Source organism: Corapipo altera, unplaced genomic scaffold (genome assembly GCF_003945725.1).
Source record: "Corapipo altera isolate COAL_440 unplaced genomic scaffold, ASM394572v1 23b, whole genome shotgun sequence".
NCBI classification, from domain to species: domain Eukaryota; kingdom Metazoa; phylum Chordata; class Aves; order Passeriformes; family Pipridae; genus Corapipo; species Corapipo altera.
Window position 1 is genome coordinate 6,177,203 of NW_020884885.1, and position 20,237 is coordinate 6,197,439.

Below are 20,237 nucleotides of genomic sequence, written 5' to 3' on the forward strand. Positions count from 1 at the left end.
CTGTTCTAGCACACAGTGAGAAAAGGGAGCTGGGAAGGGTTGAAGAAAATTGGAGAAGGGCAGGAGGCACAGGGAACAGCAGCTGCTGTTGTTACAAGTGAAAGCACTGCAAGACACTGTCATTTTCATTCCTTCCCCTGCATACTCAGCCTTCAGTGAGAAGAATGGCAAACAATCAGAATAAACATATGCTGCTGTACCCCAGGTTTTACAAGGAGTTAGAGCCATTAAATCCAGAAACAGAACTTGAGGGGTTTTTTAAGCTTTTGGACAGATTCCCCAGTTCCATCTGTTGTGGTTGAAACTAAGGTGAAAGGGATAAATGCTGAGTTCTATATCTGAGGAAGCTTTTAAAATAACAAGTTTATTGAAGCTCACATAATCAAATACAAGATTTGTTTTGCAATGAGAGATTTAATAGGATACAGACAGCCCTGTTCTTCCTTCTGACAATCCTTCCTGGAATCTGTTGACTAATTTATTAGGGCTGGATGGTCTAAACTTTTTAATGCCAAATTTGAGACATATGATAGCAATTACCATACAAGTGCAATGACACAAAAATACAAGCAAGCACCAGAGCTGTAGCCTCTTGTTGCTTTGATGCCTGGGATTGCCCCATATATTGGGTTCTGACTCTAGTTGTCTCCTCAGAGACTCTTTTTATCCTATCTGACTAAAATCATCCGAAATACTAATTGCTTGGGGAATGGGAACACTGGTGAGCCACTCCTCTAGCCTCTGCTCCAGGAGCCTCACGTGGTTTGGTCCCAGCTTTCTGTCTGCTTCTTGGCTCAGATGTTAGAAAGGGCTGAGTGGGCAGTCCATTAGGAGCAGAACAAGCATTTGATTTTCAAGGCCATCTCCAAAATCCTAGAGTGGTGCCTGGAATGGAATATATGATGGAGAAGAGATTTTTTTTTTCCGCTGAGTAGTAGGAAGAGGAGGTGATCTCAAATACTTACCTCTGACACCAAGTTGATTCAAGGAAGAGGCTGCTTTCACAGTGACCTTTGCTAGTGGTGTGAACTACTTCAGGACAACTTTAGTGTTTGTGTGCATGGAACTTGTAGTAAAAGGGTCTCCTCTTGCCTGTCCTTCCACTGGGAAAAGATTTGCAGTTGGATAGGGTTTTGACATAGGTCTAACCTATGTTTTGGTTGTACACAAGTACAAGAGAGTGTACTTGACCTCTTGTGGAGGTATCTCTGGGTTATTTCTTCCTTGATCTGAACAGGAAGAGTAGTAGTAGCATGTATGGGTAATAGGGTGTACATAGTCTTCCCTCAGTTTCTTAGGAATGACTAATACAAAATTAATGAAAGTCTATTCATATGAAAAGCTCCTATAGCTCCATTTTCTTATGAATCTTATGTTTGGCATGCAGTAGTTAGGGAGAGATGCTTACCAGTGCTTGTTTTTCCAGTTACATTTTTCCTGTTCATGGCTATTTTGCACACAGAATTTGGTGCAACTGGATTTTTCAGAAGTTAGTAGCTTTTACATATGAAAGAGAAAAACATTTAAGAACATGCTTTTTTTATCCCCAGAACAGGTAATGTTGGAAATGTCAAAATCCATGATATATATAGACTTGGAGAGTTGTAATGAGCTGTGATTCAGTGAGACCTAGGATTAGGAGAAAAATGATTGCCTATGACAAAATAACCTGAAATGCACAAATACTACATCAAGTAGGTTTCATTTTGGGTATTTCTTGGTTCATGTAACAGTGATTTTATATAAATGTTATCACTGTTAATAGTGATGCATGTTCTGTATTTTAGCTGGATTTAATAGGCTAGGCTAAAGGAGCTATATGTGAAGTTTTAATATTAAAACAGATGTTGTTACAAAGACTGATGAGATAAGCATTTCTTCCTTGATTCTTTCATGCATAGTGAAAGGAAAATTTGTCCTTCTGTCCTTTTACCTTTCCTTTGCCAAGTTAGAAAGAAGCCCAAACTAGATAAAACTATACTAGGAATATCAAGTCTGTCTCCTTTTTTTTTCTGGGATTAATCGACTTGTCATGAGGTCATGAGAAAATGATCATGAGAAAGTCAGTCTCTAGTGGCTGAAGTGTCCATGGTCACAGCTGTGAATGCTGGTGAGTGGTGGTTGTTGTGGGCTGCAACTCAAAAGAGGAAGGATTAAATAGCAACAGGCAATGTACCAATGAGGTATTGTGGTCACAAACATGCATAATGCCCCAAATTTAGGAACTGTTGTATGCTGCCATACCAATCTGTGTGACGTGATCTCCCTTCTAGCTCTGCAGAAGGGATATGACTACTCATTGTTGAATGTGGCTATAGCTGTCCATGATGAACTGTAGGATTTTAAACAAGTGAGACCACACAAAGACAGACATGAAGCTTCACCAGTCCACGCAAGATGACTACAGGGTACAGAAATGTTAACTGTGGAGTTTCTTACCTTGGGTTAGTGGAAGTCATTGCAATCTTCAAGTATTTTATCATGTGTATATGTAAATGGATGGGAGGGCAGACATGCAACAGCATGCACCTTCCACTGTGCCTGGGGATGATGTTCTCATAATGTCAGAGGAAAGTTCAGGGAAATATTTACACTCAGTAATTACATTCCGGCTTTCCGTACAGGGTAATTTCAGTCTTTGCAGTTGCTTTCATCTATCCAGGGAGTGTAGTGATAAAACTGCTTTTCTTCTCTCACCTTCATTTTAGTTCCTCCTCCATTTTTAGTGTGTGGTATTGTAGTTCTTCCACCAAACAAGCAGCAAAGAAGCAAGCAATTCTGATCAGTAATCTTTCTGTTCCCACAGGCAGAGATGAAGAACTTGTTCCTTCTGCTCATGCTAACAGTAGTGCCACCTTCTGTATTTTCAGTAAGTAAATGCTCTTCTATGCGCTGTCACAAGATATGAAAGATACTTCTCTTAAGAAATGTCAACATTTGTAACTCAAGTGTTTCATAGAAAGTATTTTCTGAAAGAGCTAATGGGTTCAAGTCCTCAGTCCTGTTGTGGCGACTAAATAACAGAATTCTGGTAGTCCGTTTGGCTCTAGGGATGTTATATACAAAGCAGTAATTGATGTCTCCTGCTTCAAAGCTAGAAAGAATTGTCACTTGAAGTAAAGAGAATGAATTTTTGGTTAGCTCATTTACTCTTTTCTTTGATCTTAGAATTCTCAGCCATGTGATTTAGCTTTACTGGGAGAGGTAATCTTTATGTTATGCCAATTTGATATTATCAGAAAAAGAATGCAGCTGTTAAGAACCAGGATCCCTCTTCCTTTCTGAGAGAAATATAGGATCTTTCTGAGAACAGTTTCTCTGAGTTTAAGTCCAACTTTATTAGTGAGTTGGACATCGAAGGTAAAAGATGGCCTGCTGAGTAGAGTGGAAGTGTTAGCAAAGGAAGAAGTTATATGTTTGTTAGGTGTAAAGGAACAGAGATGGGAGGAAAAAAAAAGATGCAATTATCACCTGGAATAAGTGTTTTGCTTTCTAGGCCACCTTTGAAGATCAGGGATGAGAGACCAGAAATCAGGCAGAGTTTGTTAGTTGTCATATTTTCTGTCTTACAGATGGAAATATGCTTAAATGAGCTCTTGCTATCTAAGATCTAGTAGAAGACCATGCTGTATGTTTAAAGAACCAGAATGGAATACATTATATTCTGTTCATCTCTTCACCTGCTTATCTCCAATCTGGTGATTTTTGGGAAGGGGTATAACTGAAACATGCTGCAACTGTGAAGGCTTACATTTCTCTGTAGCATTAGACTCTATCCCCTGCATGCCATCAGTAGCATTCTTGAAACCTTGCTGAATGAAGGGAGAAGCTTTTGCTCAGTCATCACGAAACTTCAGTTTCCTTGACATGCTGGATCTGTCCAAGTCATGAGGAAAGAAGAAGATCCATCAGCCCTGAGGCACTCTGCTGTGGCAATTCTCCATTTTGTTTCTAGTAGGGAAGAGAGAGATGGCATTTGTTTGATTTGGGCCGTTCCTTACCAGATGCTAATACAAGCAGGCTGAACCATAGCAAGAGATGGTCGGCTTGCGCAGGGTGGAGCTGGCAGGACTGATTGTAGCAATGGCAACTCAATTCTGTGCTAGATCGGGCTAAGCACCCAAAGAGTAGAGGAGATGCCTGAACACCTGCAGCTGGGACAGCTCTGAAAAAGCAGAGCACTCATCTAACTGCTGCAGAAGAGGAGTGGTAGCTCTGGCGCTATAAATGCAAATGGTTAGAGAAAGGAAGGGAAGCAGAGGGTGAGTTTGAAAACTGAGGTAAGGAATACTGCATGGTGGGGATATAAGCCGGAGAACTGATGGCTCTTCTAGATCCCTCTCCACTCCTTTAGGACTTTACCTGAGGTGGCAGGGTTTTTTAAAGATAACTTTAATCCATATTGCTTAGCATTGAAAAGCTGCCTTCCCTGTGCTGTTCTTTTGTAATTCCCAATGGCAGAATTATAAGAGGTTGTCAATGATGTGGTGCATTTCTCCACACTGAAGGAGAATTCTCTTCTCTGAATTTAGTCAACGTCTCTTAGAAGCCATGTAGAGTTCTAGCAACACAGCATTTCTATCATAACACCAAGGTCCTGCTCTTGAGGGCTAAAGATCAATTCATATGTAATAATTTTATTTGTTAGGATAGGACTTGTGTTTTATCATGTGCATCACTTAAGTTGCCTACATGAAATCTCCACTGTCATTTTAGTGACAAGTCACTTATACTATGATGTCTTTCCGTAATTCTTTGCAGTATGTCTCTGGTTCTCTGTTGTCCTTTATTTACCCTGAATTACCCTTATCAGCTGCCTTCACTACTTCTGTGTTTTGGCATAATTGATAATAAACATATAACTAATAAAAAACTAAGTAATAAGTGTGTTGAGCAGTTCAGGTTCTTTATGGAATTCTGCTGCTAATGTCAATTCTTGCAGTAGATGGAGATTTCACTCCTGCCTTTGTCTGTGGGTGACCTGCTCATCGTCCACTGAAGGACTGTCCTCTGGCTACTTAACTTCCTTCAGAACTTTAAGTGAAGGATTTTTTTGAAATATGAGTGTATCTGACAGGTTACCCTGTTGACGTGTTTGTGAATCTCTCAAAAAACTGCAATAATGTTAGAAAGATTAGCCTTTAAAAAAGTCTTATTGGCTTTTCTTCCTGAAACATCCTGTATTTATGCAGGTGCCTGCTCATTCTGTTCTTTGTTATAATTTCTATTAATTTATCGGTTGACATCAGTCTTATACTATGTGAGTGTAGAGTTCCCCTGGGATCCTTTTGCAAACTGGTGCCAGATTTTGCACTTTCCAATAATCAGATGCTGAAGTGGTTTTAGCTGAGACAGTTGTCTGCTAGTATGCAACAGTTTATCCATTTCAAACTTGAGTTCCTGTTAGACCTCTTGGATAAACAACTTGTGGTGACTTCATACTGTGTGTATTGTCCGCTTTTCCAAATAAGTTTGGGGTCATAAAGTTTCCTCACAATCGTCCTCTTTGTAGAGTTTTCTGACTGTCCTCCATTTTTTCCACAAGGATTCCAAGAATTAGTTTGACTTCTCTGCAATGGCATTATCATTTTAGAAAGTTCTTTAAATACTCTAGTCATCTCTAGACCACCCAGAGTTTCTGGGAGTCTTTCCATTTCTGAAAAGTAACTAGCATCTGCTCTACCCACTAACCAGCAAGCCAGCGTAGTCCCATGGGGCAGCATGTACCTACTTGTGCAGTGGGCAAGGCATACACCATATCCTGCCCAACTGACAGGAAATCAGTGGATGTGGAAGGAGCCAAGTGTATGGTAGGACAGACCAGAGAGAGGTAGCAGAGTGAGGGTTGTTGGAGAGGTGAACAAAGGGAACATGGAAGAGACCTGAGAATCATGAGGGAGTGGGTACAATCATGCAGGGACAATCTCAAGTGTTTTGAGAAAATGGAGGTGCTGGGGAACTGCTGGATTTTAGTCGATTTGACAGGATATACTAACAAGCCATGGCTAGCATGGTAGAGAGGAATGAAAGGAGACATACACAAGTGTAAACCACAAGCCATTAAAGCTAACGAAGCCTGGATTTTTTCCTCCTTTTTGTAAAGCAGTATATCTTAATGAGATACTCTCTTCTTCTGTACCATTTTGTATTTCGCTTCCTGCTGTCACCATCTTATTCATTTTCATTCCTGTTTTTCTAGCTTTTCTTGAATACAATTCTTTCATTATTTATTCATTATTCATAAAAATGGTACCTGGCATTATTCACCTTCAAAGCTCTTTGCAAGCCTGCTGTGTTTGAGCCAAGATCAGTGGTTAAGACAGAATTATAAAAAATGCCTTGCTGATGTGGTTTGGATTAATTAGCTTATTTTTGGTTGCATTTTTGGCTAATATCCTAGCTTCTTGTAGATGGATTTTCTTGAAAATGCATCTTGAAAAAGCATCCATTGGAACAGTAGCATGTATCTAAATGATAAATGTGTAAGACATACTGAATGTTTTCAACTCCCTTTCAATTATGTTTGAGTGTGGAATGCCACGTCATGCAGAGCTTAACTATATGAAAATATTATCGATGGTCATCACTGTAGTACTAGGTAGGTCTTCTGGATATAGAAAGGAGAAGAAAACAATTCACCTCCTGAAGAGCACATGGTCTAAGGATTGTAGGTTGTTTTTGTTAGGCTCCTGAGGGCACTGACCGGACTCCCCCCACCCTGCCCACTGCCCAGGACCCCACTGTAGGTTCCAGGGACTGTTAGTTCCTGCCCCAGTGATGCTGTACTGATGATGCATCCTGCATCATCCTGATGCTAAATCTGCACAACCCTTCCTGGCCGAGCCGTGGACCCTGATAAGCTAGGCTCACCTGCAGTCCCATGTCCAGCCTGTCTTTGGCTGGAGGTGCCCAGTTCCCAGGGCTGGGTCTGTGCCCTGCTGCTCCAGGACAGCCTCCTGCTACTGACCCCCAGCCCACAGGGAGCAGCCAGCCCTTGGGGCACCTGGACACTTTCTCTCTCCCCTTCCTTTATTAACTTTTCTCTAAGCAATTACTATTCAAACTTAACAAAACTGTATTTTTTCAGTGGAGACTTCTTAATTGCCAAGACTTTACAGAAATTATTGTGGTGATAATTTTCTTTTGTAAAGTCTTTGGTTTGTATCCTTCTTTCATGTTTCATAAATGAGGCTACAGTTCAGAGTGTGTCAAAATAAACATTAATCTTATTTCAAAAACTATAAACCCCAGAAAGTAGATATTTTTCAAATAAAAGGATGCAGTATTATTTCAGAAATACTAAGGAAGGTTAAAGAGAGAGAGAGAGTCTGATTTTGAATGTAGTTTTAAGCCACGGAAACACTGCATAACATAACAGTAACACCACATTACTTATTTTTTCATTATGAGCAATATCAGTTTTCAGTGGGTAACAGTTGTGCAGGGCCTTGTCATCAACCTCCAACATCAAAGATTCCCCACCATATTCTCACTGCCAGCACAGATTTATATCTGATCTGAATGGAATCTAGTAACTGTGAAGCAGCCCCAGAAGTCACAGTAACAACTTTTCAGTGTCCAAAATGATGCTTCAGTTGCAGCTCAAAAGCAAACGCTAGCCTTGTCCAAAATCCCTGGGGCATAGCGTGGTTATCAGTAACCATGTGCTTTGAGCAATGACTGTTGGAGTGGTGCAACATGATGTTTTCTTGCTGCTTGTCAGTTTAGAAAGGCAGCACAAAAAAATTCACAAAGCAGTTCAGGTTGGTTATCTCTAGGCTCTTGAAGATGTCCAAGTAGTAAGGGAAATACTAGGGATAAGAACTTAACTGGAATGTAGGTTGTTTAGACATGTGACTGCAAAACTTCACTGCTCAGTTGTGACTTTAAAGTAAATTGATGTTTGCTTTGATAGCTTGGTAGTATGTGAGTTGCAGCAAGGCACTAGGAGATTATTTGCAGTGAATCACTAGTCCCCATTTGAGTATATGAACTTTGTGGATCACTGCATGCCTGCAATGCGTTTGTCTGAGAAGCACAGTCCTCTTCCCATGCATATTTTCCTATTCATCTCATCAGATTGACTGAAAAGTCTTTCAAGGGCCCCTTCTAAAGTGTTCCTACATACTGACGGCATTTTATGTCTTTCTGAGTCATGTCCCATTCATAACTTCTCTTCCAGTGCATGTTTCATACATAAAAATAAATATTATGTAGTATATAATATGCTATCTAGGACTCTTTTCCAGAATTGTTTTGTTTGTATCTGATGCATACTGTAATTCTTTGCAGAGGGAGTCTGGAACTCTAGAGGCATAGCTTTTTTACTTGCTGGTTATATCAGTTGTAGTTGGCCTGGTAACAGCAGATGCTGCAACTACATCAGCAGTTCATCCATAGGAACTGATAAAACCAATGCAGTGTTCATAAAAGTGGAATCCCTGGCATTCTAAACTTTTATACCACAGCAGCCTGTGTGCAAATGAGCACTGAGAGCTTGTGGTGCCAGGGTCACAGGCAACATCAATATTCCCAGAAGGTATGCATTTCTGGTGTCTTAACTGTCAATAAAACTAGACAGAGCAGTTGGGCATTAACTGACAGTTCTTTCTGGAGTTTTTAGAAATCAAGTAAGATGGTTATATGCATTTTCTCGCTTTTCTTGAAACATTAAGATATATTCATAATGCAGATAAAGAAGCTACATTCTTGTACACATGTTAGGCTGAAGCAAGGGAAGAATGGAACCAAATGAATTTGTAACAGTGATGAAGATTGTAGGTTATTAGTTCTGGAATTCAGGAGGGAATGGAATTTAGTTGTCCTGGCTGACAACAGATAAAAGCATTCCAGAGTCTGAAGAGAGCAAAAAGAGGCTTTTGGAACAGAAACTATTTGACAGCATCTAAAAACATACTGTTATCGGATTATGTAATATATTTATTATTTATTATAAATATGCAGCTTTGTAGTTGCCTGTATACATGTGTGCAGTTACTGAAGTAATGAGGACTGTGCACAGATTTCCAAATATGGGAGTTGGACCCCTATTAAAATGTTTCTCTAACACTCTACAGCTTTGGGACGATTCTTTGGGCTGATGCTCCTTTTGTACGTAAATGGAGTGATACTGAGAAAAATTACTGTTCCTCACTCTACGGGTGATTAAGCCTTACAACAAACAGTCCCTGCAGATTTTCCTCTCTACAAAAGGAATAAAGAATGCTAGTTCTGTAGGAGGGATATTGGAATATTTATCTGGGGGGGGAGCACACGCAAGCACGCGTATGTATCAAGGAAGGGCTTTCTATCCTAATTACCTTCCAGTAATCTGACTTTCAAATGCTCTTCCTTTGGATTTTTATCTACATGTTTCCTTCTCCCTGACTGAAAGGTCCCCTGTTTCCAAGGTGAGATAATACTGTTTCTAAATCAGTCAGTTGATACAGAAGAATAAGATTGTAGAGAAAAAAGTGTAGAGGTAGCGTATTTTATTCTTTTGAGAGTAAAAGAGGAGGGCTTACAGAGGGAGAAATTAGATGTCTGAAAGAAAAACTTGGGAAAATAAAATGCCTTGCTGAAAGTTGAAACTCTATTGTTGGGATTACTCCCAGAAAGGCAAATGAGAATGCAAAAGACAAATACTGAACTCAATATCTGGAATGAAAGAATGGAAAAGGGGTTTGGCACGAGGTCAGGGAGATGTTGACTTGGCCAAGAGAAGGTATGTAGAAATGGCTGTAACCTGGGTAGTGCCATTGAGCGAGTGGTGAAGGCAAACAGAGTTAGTCTGAACCAGAGGTATTAGAAAGAATTGCACAGAACTTGTGTGAAGAAAATTAAATGGCATGGGCCAGGAAGAAAGTGTTTCACATTAGAGCAATGTAGATAATAATTTGGGATGACTCTGCAGCTAGATAGTTGTAAGTAATTTAATGGTAAATGCATAGATATGATTGGCTAATATCTCTGCCTATTACTCTGCCAGTAGCAGGGAATTATTCTTTAAAAGAGGGTGAAGGAAAGAAACAAGACTGTAATTTGGAAATACAGTCAGGCAGCGAGTATGTGTAGAAAATCATTAAACCTGTCTAAATGACAAGGGAGGATTAACCTATGCATCTCGCCTGAGTTGGATTCACTGGATGATTTATTAGACTAGCAGAGACTTGGATGTCTTGTGTAAAAGCAGTTATCAGTTAACAGAAGTGAAAATTATGCTCTTAAATTGAGGAGCTTTCTCCTCAGTGCCATCCTTTTCTGTAGACCATGGAAAGTGACCTGCGTGGGTGGAAATTGCTTGCTGATCAGGGTTCATATTCCTGCCGTGGTGAAATCTCCACTTCTAGGATATTCCTTCGCTCCTGCAGAAAACCCTTATGCTGGCACTTACTAACTGGGGTGATCATCAGAAAATAGCTTACATGAGGGTACCAGGGGGACAACGGGAAGGAATGGACACAGAGCACGAGCAGGGAAATGTAGAGTATGGGAGTGTGGGGTGCTGTGTTCAAGTCAACAGAGACCTAGACCAGGGGGTTATGTAAATTTGGTGGGATACAGTGTGTATGGAAGTGAATTATATTACCTCACAATAATTTTTTACCTTTTGTTTCTCTCCCTGCTGCATCTTGCAAATATACTTTTTTTTCTTCAGGATATTGCCATTCTTCCCACTAACCACCCATGTCCTGCTGTATGTAGAGCCCATGAGCTGCAGTAGGCCTTTTTTTCCTGAAAATATGATATTTAATATATTTCTAAGATAATGTGTTTTGGTTGGTTGCATTGCACTTGTAACTTCTTGTCTATATTGTTGTGGTTATTTCGTTAATGTCAGTATCCATTCAGACTTTCTACATACAAAATTAATTAAGGCTGTAGCTAATGGTAGTCTTGGCATCATCATTGGACACAGTTGGGTAAGGGGAAAAAGGGTCCATGTATGGAATTTCGTTGCAGTAAAAAGTGTTCCAGGGCTTTCCTTTCTGCTTTTATTTCTCCTAAGTATTAGGTTGGAGCCAAGGATTTGGCATTAAGTGGCTCTATTGATCTGGTGTGCAGTGACAGTGCTCATAGTCCCTGAAGTAATGATTTGCCTTTGCTGCCTTGCTGAGAGGAAGATGTTATCCTCTTTTAGATGGTTATTCAAAACTGCTGAGATTCTATGAATAGACAAAGAGTAGCAGTTAAGGGAGATTAAAAAGCTGGATGTGCTATGTGTCTTCAGGAAGCTAATACACCTAGATATTAGAGGCCTGGTGTTTCTGATTTATTATTCTCTGCCACTTCTCATACTAGGAATACAGCACAGCAGGAACATAGGTTCTCTGCCTCATTTCCATTTGGTTTTTTTCCTGTGTCACCAGGTCTGTCTGATATGTCTGTGGGTTTTTTATTTACAGGGCCACCGTATGAAAAGGCAGGTGGATGTCTGGGGGAGCTGGGGTGAATGGAGCAAGTGCAGTCGGAGCTGTGGCGGTGGAGTCAGCTTTCGGCAGCGGCACTGCTATTCCCAAAGGTGAGGGCTAACCTCCTTTTTTTGATTCTTTAAATGTGCTTTTCTGTTACTGAGCTCCTGCAGTTATGTTCCAATATACATCCAGAACAAAAATGACCCAGTGTTCGATCCCAGGGGAATGAGACCCCTTTGAGATGAACCTCACTTTCAGTCTTATAACTACTTTTTTGAATAGTGCCCTCTTCAACACATCCCTGCTTTGGCTCCTCTGATAGAGCACAGCAGTTTCTCTGTTGATCCAAGGCTATGCAATCAGGTGATTGGCATGGCAGCAGCTCTTCACTGAGGTCTAGTGTGGCAAGCCCTGGGGGGATGGAGAACAGTCCAGAGCAAGTTGGTTCCTCTCCTGAGAGCTGGTGACTGTGCCAGGATTTTCTCAGGCCTGTAAATTCCAGGAAGGTAAGTTGCCCCAGAGGAAAGGAAGAACAGAGTTGGCTTAAGAAGTGTTAGCACTGTGCCACCTCACTTGCAGCTGGCTTAGCTGCATTCTGATGAGGATGGTGTCTGGTACTGCACCTCTTGGGAATGATGCACCTTAGAGATCCTTTTGTGGATTAAAACAAAGAAAAGGAGAAAAAAAAGCCAGATTCTCAGTAATATCTTAAAAACCAACCTCTCTGTGTTTAGAGAAATGAGAGGGGGGGTTTGTAATAGAAGAATCCAGATTTGTGAAGAGCTGCTGCTTCCCACACAGAATAAAGAAGGATCTCTTTTGAAAGCGGCCCATTATGATATACACCTGCCAGAATCCCTGGAGGCCTGTCTCTCCATTTCAGGAATATTGAGGTATTAGACACTGGTTGACTTTCAGATCCGTTTCCTCCACAACTGTTACTCTCCATATTTCTCAGCCACAGTCATTTGACTGGATTATGGGTGTTGCACACTTTCCATGGGCATGTTTAGCTCTTCCTGCTAATGGGCCTAGGCTACCTGTAAAAAGCAAGATAGATGATGTACATACCTCTTCTGAATTGGCCACTACCCTCCTGCTGCTCATAACATGTTTCTCTGTCTTGTATGAACACCTCAACTATTTGCTGGTGGAGAATGGACTAAAAGCTCTGCTTCCATTATTTAGTTGAAACATGATCCCAAAGAGCTGTACTGCTATTGTTCATGGTCTGTGTCTCATTCATGCCAGAACACGAACCATAGCAGAAAACAGAACTAGAAGATCCCAACTTGCTTTAGTGGTGCAGAAGTGCTTTTTAGTTATTTTGCTGTTTCAGGAGACTCTGTGAGGGTGATATGCTTGATGTGAAGGTGATTTGTAATGTCTGCCATGAGATGACTTTTCACATGTGTATTCTTCAGGGAACTTCATGTAGTTTTTCTGACTTTCAGGACAGAAGGTCCTTCCGGTTGTGTTGGCCCAACACGAAGCTATCAGTCATGTAATGTTCAGGTGTAGTTCTCTGTTTTTGTTTTTTCTTGCCTGTTGCTGCTTTTCCCCAGAAAAATGTGATTCTTGTTGAGAAATAATGTGTCATTATTAATTTCTGTTTCTCTGGCATCACTGGTCAATGCAGTTCATTAACAATACCCCTTCAAAAGTATATTGAAATTATGCCCCTGATTTGATATGGGAGGAATAACAATAAAACCAAAATTTTTATTGCACACTCGATTTTCCTCCTTTTTATAAAGACCCAATACATTTTCTCCTCCAAACAGAGCTGCCCGGAAGGCTCCCGGGATTTTCGGGCAGAGCAGTGTGCTGAGTTTGATGGGACAGAATTCCAAGGAAAGAAGTACAAGTGGCTTCCTTATTATGGAGGTAATGATGAACACATAGGGTTGCATTTCATCCCTACTTATGAACAGTATGTTTTGAAGTGACTGTAATGTTTTTTACTGTAGTGTCCTCACAGGATACTTTCTCATTTGGAGTGTGGGGCAGGGGGTGGCATGGAAAAAATCTTTTTGCCAGCAACAAGGCATTGCTGTCACAAAGGCACTGGATACATGGGCCAGGAGGCAGCATTGCAGCAATATGTACTTGTCTCTTGTAATAGCCGTTCTTTCAGAAACATTACTAAAGAAATCTGGAACTGCTTGCAGTATGTTCTGAAGTATTAGAGAAGCAGAAGTTCTGCTGTATTTTCCAATATTGGCAAAAGAATATTAGTAGGGCACAGAAGAAACAAATGCGTATAATTAATGAGTGCTTCAGAAAATATGACATCTCTTCAATTGCTTTCTTGAGGACCTAACTCAGAAGGCAGGTGTGAGAACCAGGGGGTCCTTACTCTGAGCTTTGATATGGTATCATTCACAGTTTGTTAACAAATTATGAGGGATTTTAAGATGGATTTAAAGGGGGGTTTGTTGGTTGTTAAGTTAACAGTTCTGTATCAGCACTTTTTCTCATTCTAGAAAGCCTTGTACTGCAAGGGAGCATAAGAGCAGTCTTACTAAGAGTAACCAAATATCTGCCTGAACCAATGTCCCCTGAGGAAACGGTTGCGTACAGTGGGACTTTACCAGGGTATTTTTGCAGCCTCCAGCGGTTTGTGACCCAGAAATTTGTTCAATATCTGCCACTTAATATCAGTCCACCCCTCTGTTTCTGCTCCTGTGATCTAAAACTAGGCTTCTGATGTGTTATCAAGCTATAATATAATGTTTGTTTTTTCTCTCCTACCAGCACCCAATAAGTGTGAGTTAAACTGTATTCCCAAGGGAGAGAATTTCTACTACAGGCACAAGGAAACTGTGGTTGATGGGACTACCTGTGAACCTGGCAAACGGGACATCTGTGTAGAGGGAGTTTGTCAGGTTAGTCATCTTACTGCTTCCTTCATTCATCATTGGGTCTGTCAGTCTTTCCGTTGCTTCCCTTTGTTCTACTTGACCTTTCATAACAGCATGAGAAAAGGTGAATCATTCAGCTTTCAAGGTACTGAGGAGCATGTGGACAGCATTTATCTGTCTCTGGATGTGAAACAGCAGATATCAGCCCTGTCCTTTCTCTGTCAGTTCTTTCTCTGCCCTATCTTGGCTTCACAGACTTCATACATTCAGGCTTTCTTATTAGATCTGTCCAACATTTGGCCATTTTTTTTAATTTTCTCTGTCATTATGGTTTATTCATATTAGTGCTCCTGTGCTCTGACAGGCTGTTGGCTGTGATAATATGCTGGAATCTGACAAGAAGGAGGACAAGTGCCTGCAGTGTGGAGGAGATGGCAGCACCTGCTATGGTGTGAAGGGCACTTTTGATGTGACCAGCCTCCCCAAAGGTACAGATGATCCTAGGTGGTTTGGGCAGGTGAGAAGGAGAGATTTAAACTGAAAGTCAACTGCTACAAGGGCTGGTGGGGACACCTGTTCATGTGATGGTTGTAGGCATGCTTGGATGTTCACTTGAAATGTCTGTATGGTGCGTGGCCTTAGCATCAGAAAGTGTACTGATGGCCTTATCCTGGGAATCACGTCCTTAATCTCTGTACACACGGAAGCTCTTGCCATGATGCTGGTGTCTTTCCCTACTCCCTCTCAAGCAGGTGCTATAAATGTACCATAAGAACACAGCTATGTACTGCCTTTGTAAGACTGTCCAGTATCTTGAGAGCCCCACCAGGATTAGTGCAAGGCTAGAAATGGGACTGCGTCTGCTGCATTTGGCCAATTTTGAAAGATTTCAAGATAACAAGTACATTTGTGGTCACATCTCTCTGTGTTGAACTCCAATATGATGCTTGCTGACATTCCAAAGATTTTAAAATCTAAAAAATAGAATATGCACTGACCCCTGTTCTTACTTTTCTGAGGAATTTTTTACACACATGACCTGTGGATAATGTAGGGTGAAACTACCCAGAATGCAGTCAAAATGACAATGGAAATGCTTCAACCCACCTGCAAAAAGTTCATGCTTTTCAGGCACCAACGAAACTGTGAGCATCTTTGGCACAGAAGAGTGGCTGTGTGGCATCCACAGACAGATATTGAATAATTCCCCTTTTTTTTTTTTTCAGGTTACAATCAAATCTTTATCATCCCTATGGGTGCCACAAGCATCCAAATTAAGGAGGTTATGCCCAGCAGGAACTTTCTAGGTAAGACTTACATCAGAATCTGTGTCAGACTGTTTGGATTCCAGCCATTATATTAAAATCTCGTTTTGAGGTATGGACTTTGGGATGTTTGTCTCGAGGGCATGATGTGGCAGAGGAGAAAACTCTCTGGACATCAGGATCTGAATACTGAGTAATCTTGAGCTGTTACTGAAGCACAACTCAGAGCTTCACATTTATCTCCTTTTCTATCCTATGGAGATCTTGCTGTTAAGTGGGGAATAAAAATACCCACACTGAGACTTCCTACCTGGAAACTTACAAGGAGTCTAGTTGATATAACAAAATTTGGCTATGAGTTCTGTTGTTTGGTGAATGTAAACCCTAACTACTCCTGCCATCCAAAAGTTTGGAGTGGGATTCTTTTCTCCATAGATTTCTTTTGGGCATTTGTACAACCTTAAGTTCTGGTCATGTGAGGGCAAAAAGGAGAGAGAAATGTCCTCACCTAGCTTTCTGGACAGGGCTAAGGAGATTCCAGTGGAGAAAGCAAATACTCATCTGCATACTGACTCTTCCATCACCCAGTGCTTTGGACAAATCAGTCTGGTGATGTTTTTCTTTGTAGAAAACTGGATGCAGCACCCATCTCTGTTTTTTGAAGAGAATATCTGATGAACTAGTTAGTGGTGTAGAGGCAGTGGAATGTGAATCCCACATCTTAATGGCAAGCAGGACAAAGACTGTGCCCTAGCACAGTGGGGAATGCAGAGGCAGGGCAGGAACATGCTGGAGGCGTTTGTCTGTTCAGCAAAAAAGTGCTTGGTCTGCAGCAAAGCTGGCAAGAACCACTGTCTGAATGTGGAGCAGCTTCTGGCAAGAGAGCCATATGGGAGGACAGCATTGTTAGAGGATGATGGTCACCTTCATTTGCCTGTGACACAGTGTTGAGTGAAAGCATGAGCATCCCGATGGAATTCTTATGATCCTTTCTCTCTGGGGTGTGGGTTTGCCCAGCTGTTAAGAACGTGCAAGGAGAGTATTACTTGAACGGGCACTGGACAATCGACTTCAGCCGGGCGCTGCAGGTGGCCAGCACGGTTCTGCACTACGACCGGGGCTTGGAGGGTGATCTGGCCCTAGAACTCCTCCATGCCCGTGGTCCCACCACAGAACCTCTCGTCATTGAGGTAAGCAGATGTGCCTGCTCCCTGCTGATGCTCTGCTCTCTTTGCATAGCAGTGCTCTATTTGTGCAGTGGAAGTGCACTGGTGGATACCACGTGGGAAAAACTGATGAAGTGATGGGGCTCCTGGGAATCTTACAAGGCTGTAGGCCCTTAAGCTAGACTAAGGTTGTCTTCTTTCAGAAGCAGCACAAATTGCTGCTCTGGTTCTATTGCCCACAAATGAGCAAGGCAAGGTTCAGTGTTGGTTTCCTGCCTATTCCCCTAGACTCTGACTTTAAGGGGGTGAGAATCAGGACCAAGCAGTGTTGGGGCAGAGACAGGCTCCAGGACGCTGCTTGTTAAACTGTGCTGTAGGGCAGGAAAGGTACTCTGTTACAAGAACAGCTGGATCTTCTGAAACCAAGAGGGATGAAGACACCCTTCTCTAAAAAATAGTGCTCTCCAGAGTATGATAGAAGGCAAGAAGAAAATACAGTGCTTCTTGAATGGGAGGAGTGCAAGTCAGCTCAAACCCTCAGACACGGTGGAGAAATTCTGTGGAGAGGAAAAGTGTTATTCCCCTGACTTCCTCCCATGCTTTCACAGCTCATCAGCCAGGAACCAAACACGGGGGTACAGTACGAGTATTACCTGCCCCTGCAAGGACAGGCCACGAGTTACAGCTGGAGCTACAGTTCCTGGAGTGAATGCAGCTCTGAATGTGGAGGAGGTAAGAAGAGAGGACCTGGTTGCTGGCAGCTGGTGTGGAGTTTATATCCACACCCTGAAGACAGTGTGCTGCCCTCTGCAGCTGCTTCCCAGCAGTCTTCTGCTGGAAGGCAGCATAGGTATCTGCAGGGGGCAGCTAAGGTTTTGTCAAGGAAGGGTCATGCATGGAGTCACAACAGGACTGTGCCCCATGCCTTGTCTTGTATTATTTTCCATGCCCTAGTCCTTAGACATATTACTACAACCTGTTAAGAATCTTCATAGATAGCCTTTGTTTTGTTTTGCTTTGGCTCTTCGTGGTCTTTTCAACCACTTTAGATGTCCTGTCCAAACTGATCTGACCTACATTACTAAATCACATCATTCTTCTTGACCACAGCCTGGAAGATCCCCTCTCTCCAGGAGGACTGTCAGACACTGGAGTGTCATGTCATGTTCAGTTTACAGATTCTTCCATGAACATTATGGATTTCAAGTTTAAAAGAAAAAACAAACAAAAAATCACCAATCAAACAAAAAAATCCCTCTCCAGCTGATTAGTATATAGAGTTCTTATCAGCCTATTCTGGGCTTCTGTGCTGATGGCTACTTCAGTAGCTTTTGCCATATTTTGGCTGTAGGTGCTGAGACTGTATTTGCCTGGGCACTCATATCCTGTAGGAAGCATGAAGAGCTGCAAGTTTTATTCCCATATCCAGTCTTCACAAGACTGGCCTTTTAAGTCTAACAGAAGGACCTCCCCCTCCCAGTTCTTCAGCTGTATACTGCATGCATCTTGCGGGGTTCCTTCATGAGCGACATATGGGTATGGCACTTCCCTTGTGAGTCTCAATCCATAATATAACAGGAAAATTCCCTCAGCTACACAGAATTATATTGTTTCCCTTGCCCTTCCAGTGGATTCCTATACTGTGGGAAGGCATCATTTGTACATATTGTCAGAGACAAAGAACTACACCTGGTTCTTTTCCAAAATGGCTGGGACAGGCGCAGATTCTACACGAGTTTAGAAACTTGTCTTGCCAATCCTGATGCATTGTAAACCTAGTCCTGGGTAACTTGTGTTGATCAGATACTTTCTTGCTTGTATTGTAGGTTTCCAATCCCGGCTGGTGTTTTGTACCATAGACAATGAAATTTATCCGGACTATATGTGCAGGAATAAACCACAACCAGACAATAACCGGACATGTGGTCATCAGGCTTGTCCCCAGACAAAACGGTACGATTTCTTTCCTTCTTCTGAACTCTGACTTCTTCCTGAAGTGCTTTGGAACTGAGAAAAAGAATGACACGCTCACTTCTACCCTCCAGCATGGTTCTCTCCAAAGAAGTGTTTCGCTTCTTTAGAGAAAGCCCAAGACAAAGGATGGGGGTGACAGCACTGTGATGAGCACTTCTGTGTGCACAAGAAGAGGTCTTAATACATTCTGTGTTCATTTTATAGACTAAATTAAATCTGTTTTCCAAAGTATGGAAAGTCTTCTAGCCCACATAGGAGATATGAAACAAATTCTCTGGTTTTTGTTTTCTTGAGCTGGAGCCTGCAAAGACACAGCAGAAGGTCAAAACTGGTATCATTTTAAGTAATTTCTGCATTCCCAGTGTCCTTGCTCTTGGAAAGGGATGAATCCTGGAGTTTTTTCGTTCTCTAGCATTTTCAAACCCCTTCACTCAGCCATTTCCACCTTGTCCCTTGTTGGCATAGCCTTACAGTTGGCTTCACTTGGCTCTTACATGGGCATCCAGAGCTGTAACCAGAGCCTTAGCTGTGGATCTCTCTGTGTATCTGGTGGGTGCAGTGGAGGCCTCTGAGAGCGCTTGTGTGCGAGAGGGCACCTTGGAGCATTTCTGAATACGTTAATATGTTAACCTGTAGTTACTTGTTTTAAGTTCTTTAAATCCTTTGTTCTGTGTATAAAGGACTTCTTACGTCTATCTGCCGCAAGCCTGGAGTCAGAGTGGAGCACGGAGCTCTCAGAAGAGGTAACGAGGAGAAGGAAGTTACAGAAAGCACAGGAAGGCAGCTGCTCTCTTCTGCTCTCCACTTAATTGCCCAATGAATCCATGGGGGCTTTCCTCTTTGGCACTGGTGGTAGCAGTGGGTGTTGTTTCGCTTTTGATTCTTGCCAGTGAAAATGATGGTGGAGGGTGCTGGCTGGCAGCTTTGCTTAGGTGGTTGCACATGCCTCTGGTATCTTTATTCTTATGGGACTGAAAAGGGGGCAAGTTCTTCATATCTAGCTGCTTATTCTGATAACTTGTTTTTTCTCTGGAATCAGAGTAAAGAGGTTCTGGAAGACTTTTTAAATTTATTTATCAAGATAAATAAAAGAACATAAATGAAAAGAGAGCATGATGGATTGAGCAATTGAAACATTGGCCAGGATGCTAGCATGCCATAGCAAAAGCTGCAGTTTCTTAAAAGCTCTTATTTCTTTGGCGTGGGCCCTATAGCAGGCAGAAAAGAGCCTATAAACTGTGATGAGTACCAGGATATGACAGATACAATAACGTACACTGAGATATGAGAAGTTAAAAGCATCAAAAGCAAAACAGTTGTCTCCCAGCAAGCTGCTAATAGCTTAGGACTTGCAATTTTTGCCCTCTGATAAGAGTCCCAGCCTTATGGTTGTTGACCTTGTCTTACAAAGAAAACGAAACAAGTGTCAGAGATGTCTTGACTTGCAATTGAAGGAAGCTGTAGGTGAGTGCAGATTGATACAGTGTTTCTAAAACTGTACATTTGCTTTACTGGAGGCAGAAAACAGTTGGGGTGGGATGTTATTACCATTGC

General features: G+C 41.8%; 1 protein-coding gene across 6 annotated transcripts in view; it reads left to right on the forward strand.

Moving 5' to 3' along the window:
• Window positions 1–20,237, forward strand: part of PAPLN (papilin, proteoglycan like sulfated glycoprotein) — a 53,300-nt gene that overhangs the window by 13,197 nt on the left and 19,866 nt on the right. For 4 of the 6 annotated variants that reach the window (XR_003527524.1, XM_027642370.1, XM_027642369.1 and 1 more), the window contains 11 exons: window positions 2,807–2,869; window positions 11,406–11,521; window positions 12,869–12,929; window positions 13,199–13,301; window positions 14,172–14,302; window positions 14,643–14,766; window positions 15,505–15,585; window positions 16,561–16,733; window positions 17,318–17,441; window positions 18,536–18,662; window positions 19,364–19,426. Coding sequence is in view for 5 of the 6 variants with exons in the window: in XM_027642370.1 (XP_027498171.1) it covers window positions 2,807–2,869; window positions 11,406–11,521; window positions 12,869–12,929; window positions 13,199–13,301; window positions 14,172–14,302; window positions 14,643–14,766; window positions 15,505–15,585; window positions 16,561–16,733; window positions 17,318–17,441; window positions 18,536–18,662; window positions 19,364–19,426 (1,166 nt within the window). In the remaining variant the exon portion in view is untranslated. The remainder of the gene's footprint in view (window positions 1–2,806; window positions 2,870–11,405; window positions 11,522–12,868; window positions 12,930–13,198; window positions 13,302–14,171; window positions 14,303–14,642; window positions 14,767–15,504; window positions 15,586–16,560; window positions 16,734–17,317; window positions 17,442–18,535; window positions 18,663–19,363; window positions 19,427–20,237) is intronic. The other 2 variants (XM_027642372.1, XM_027642373.1) reach the window with 1 other exon arrangement.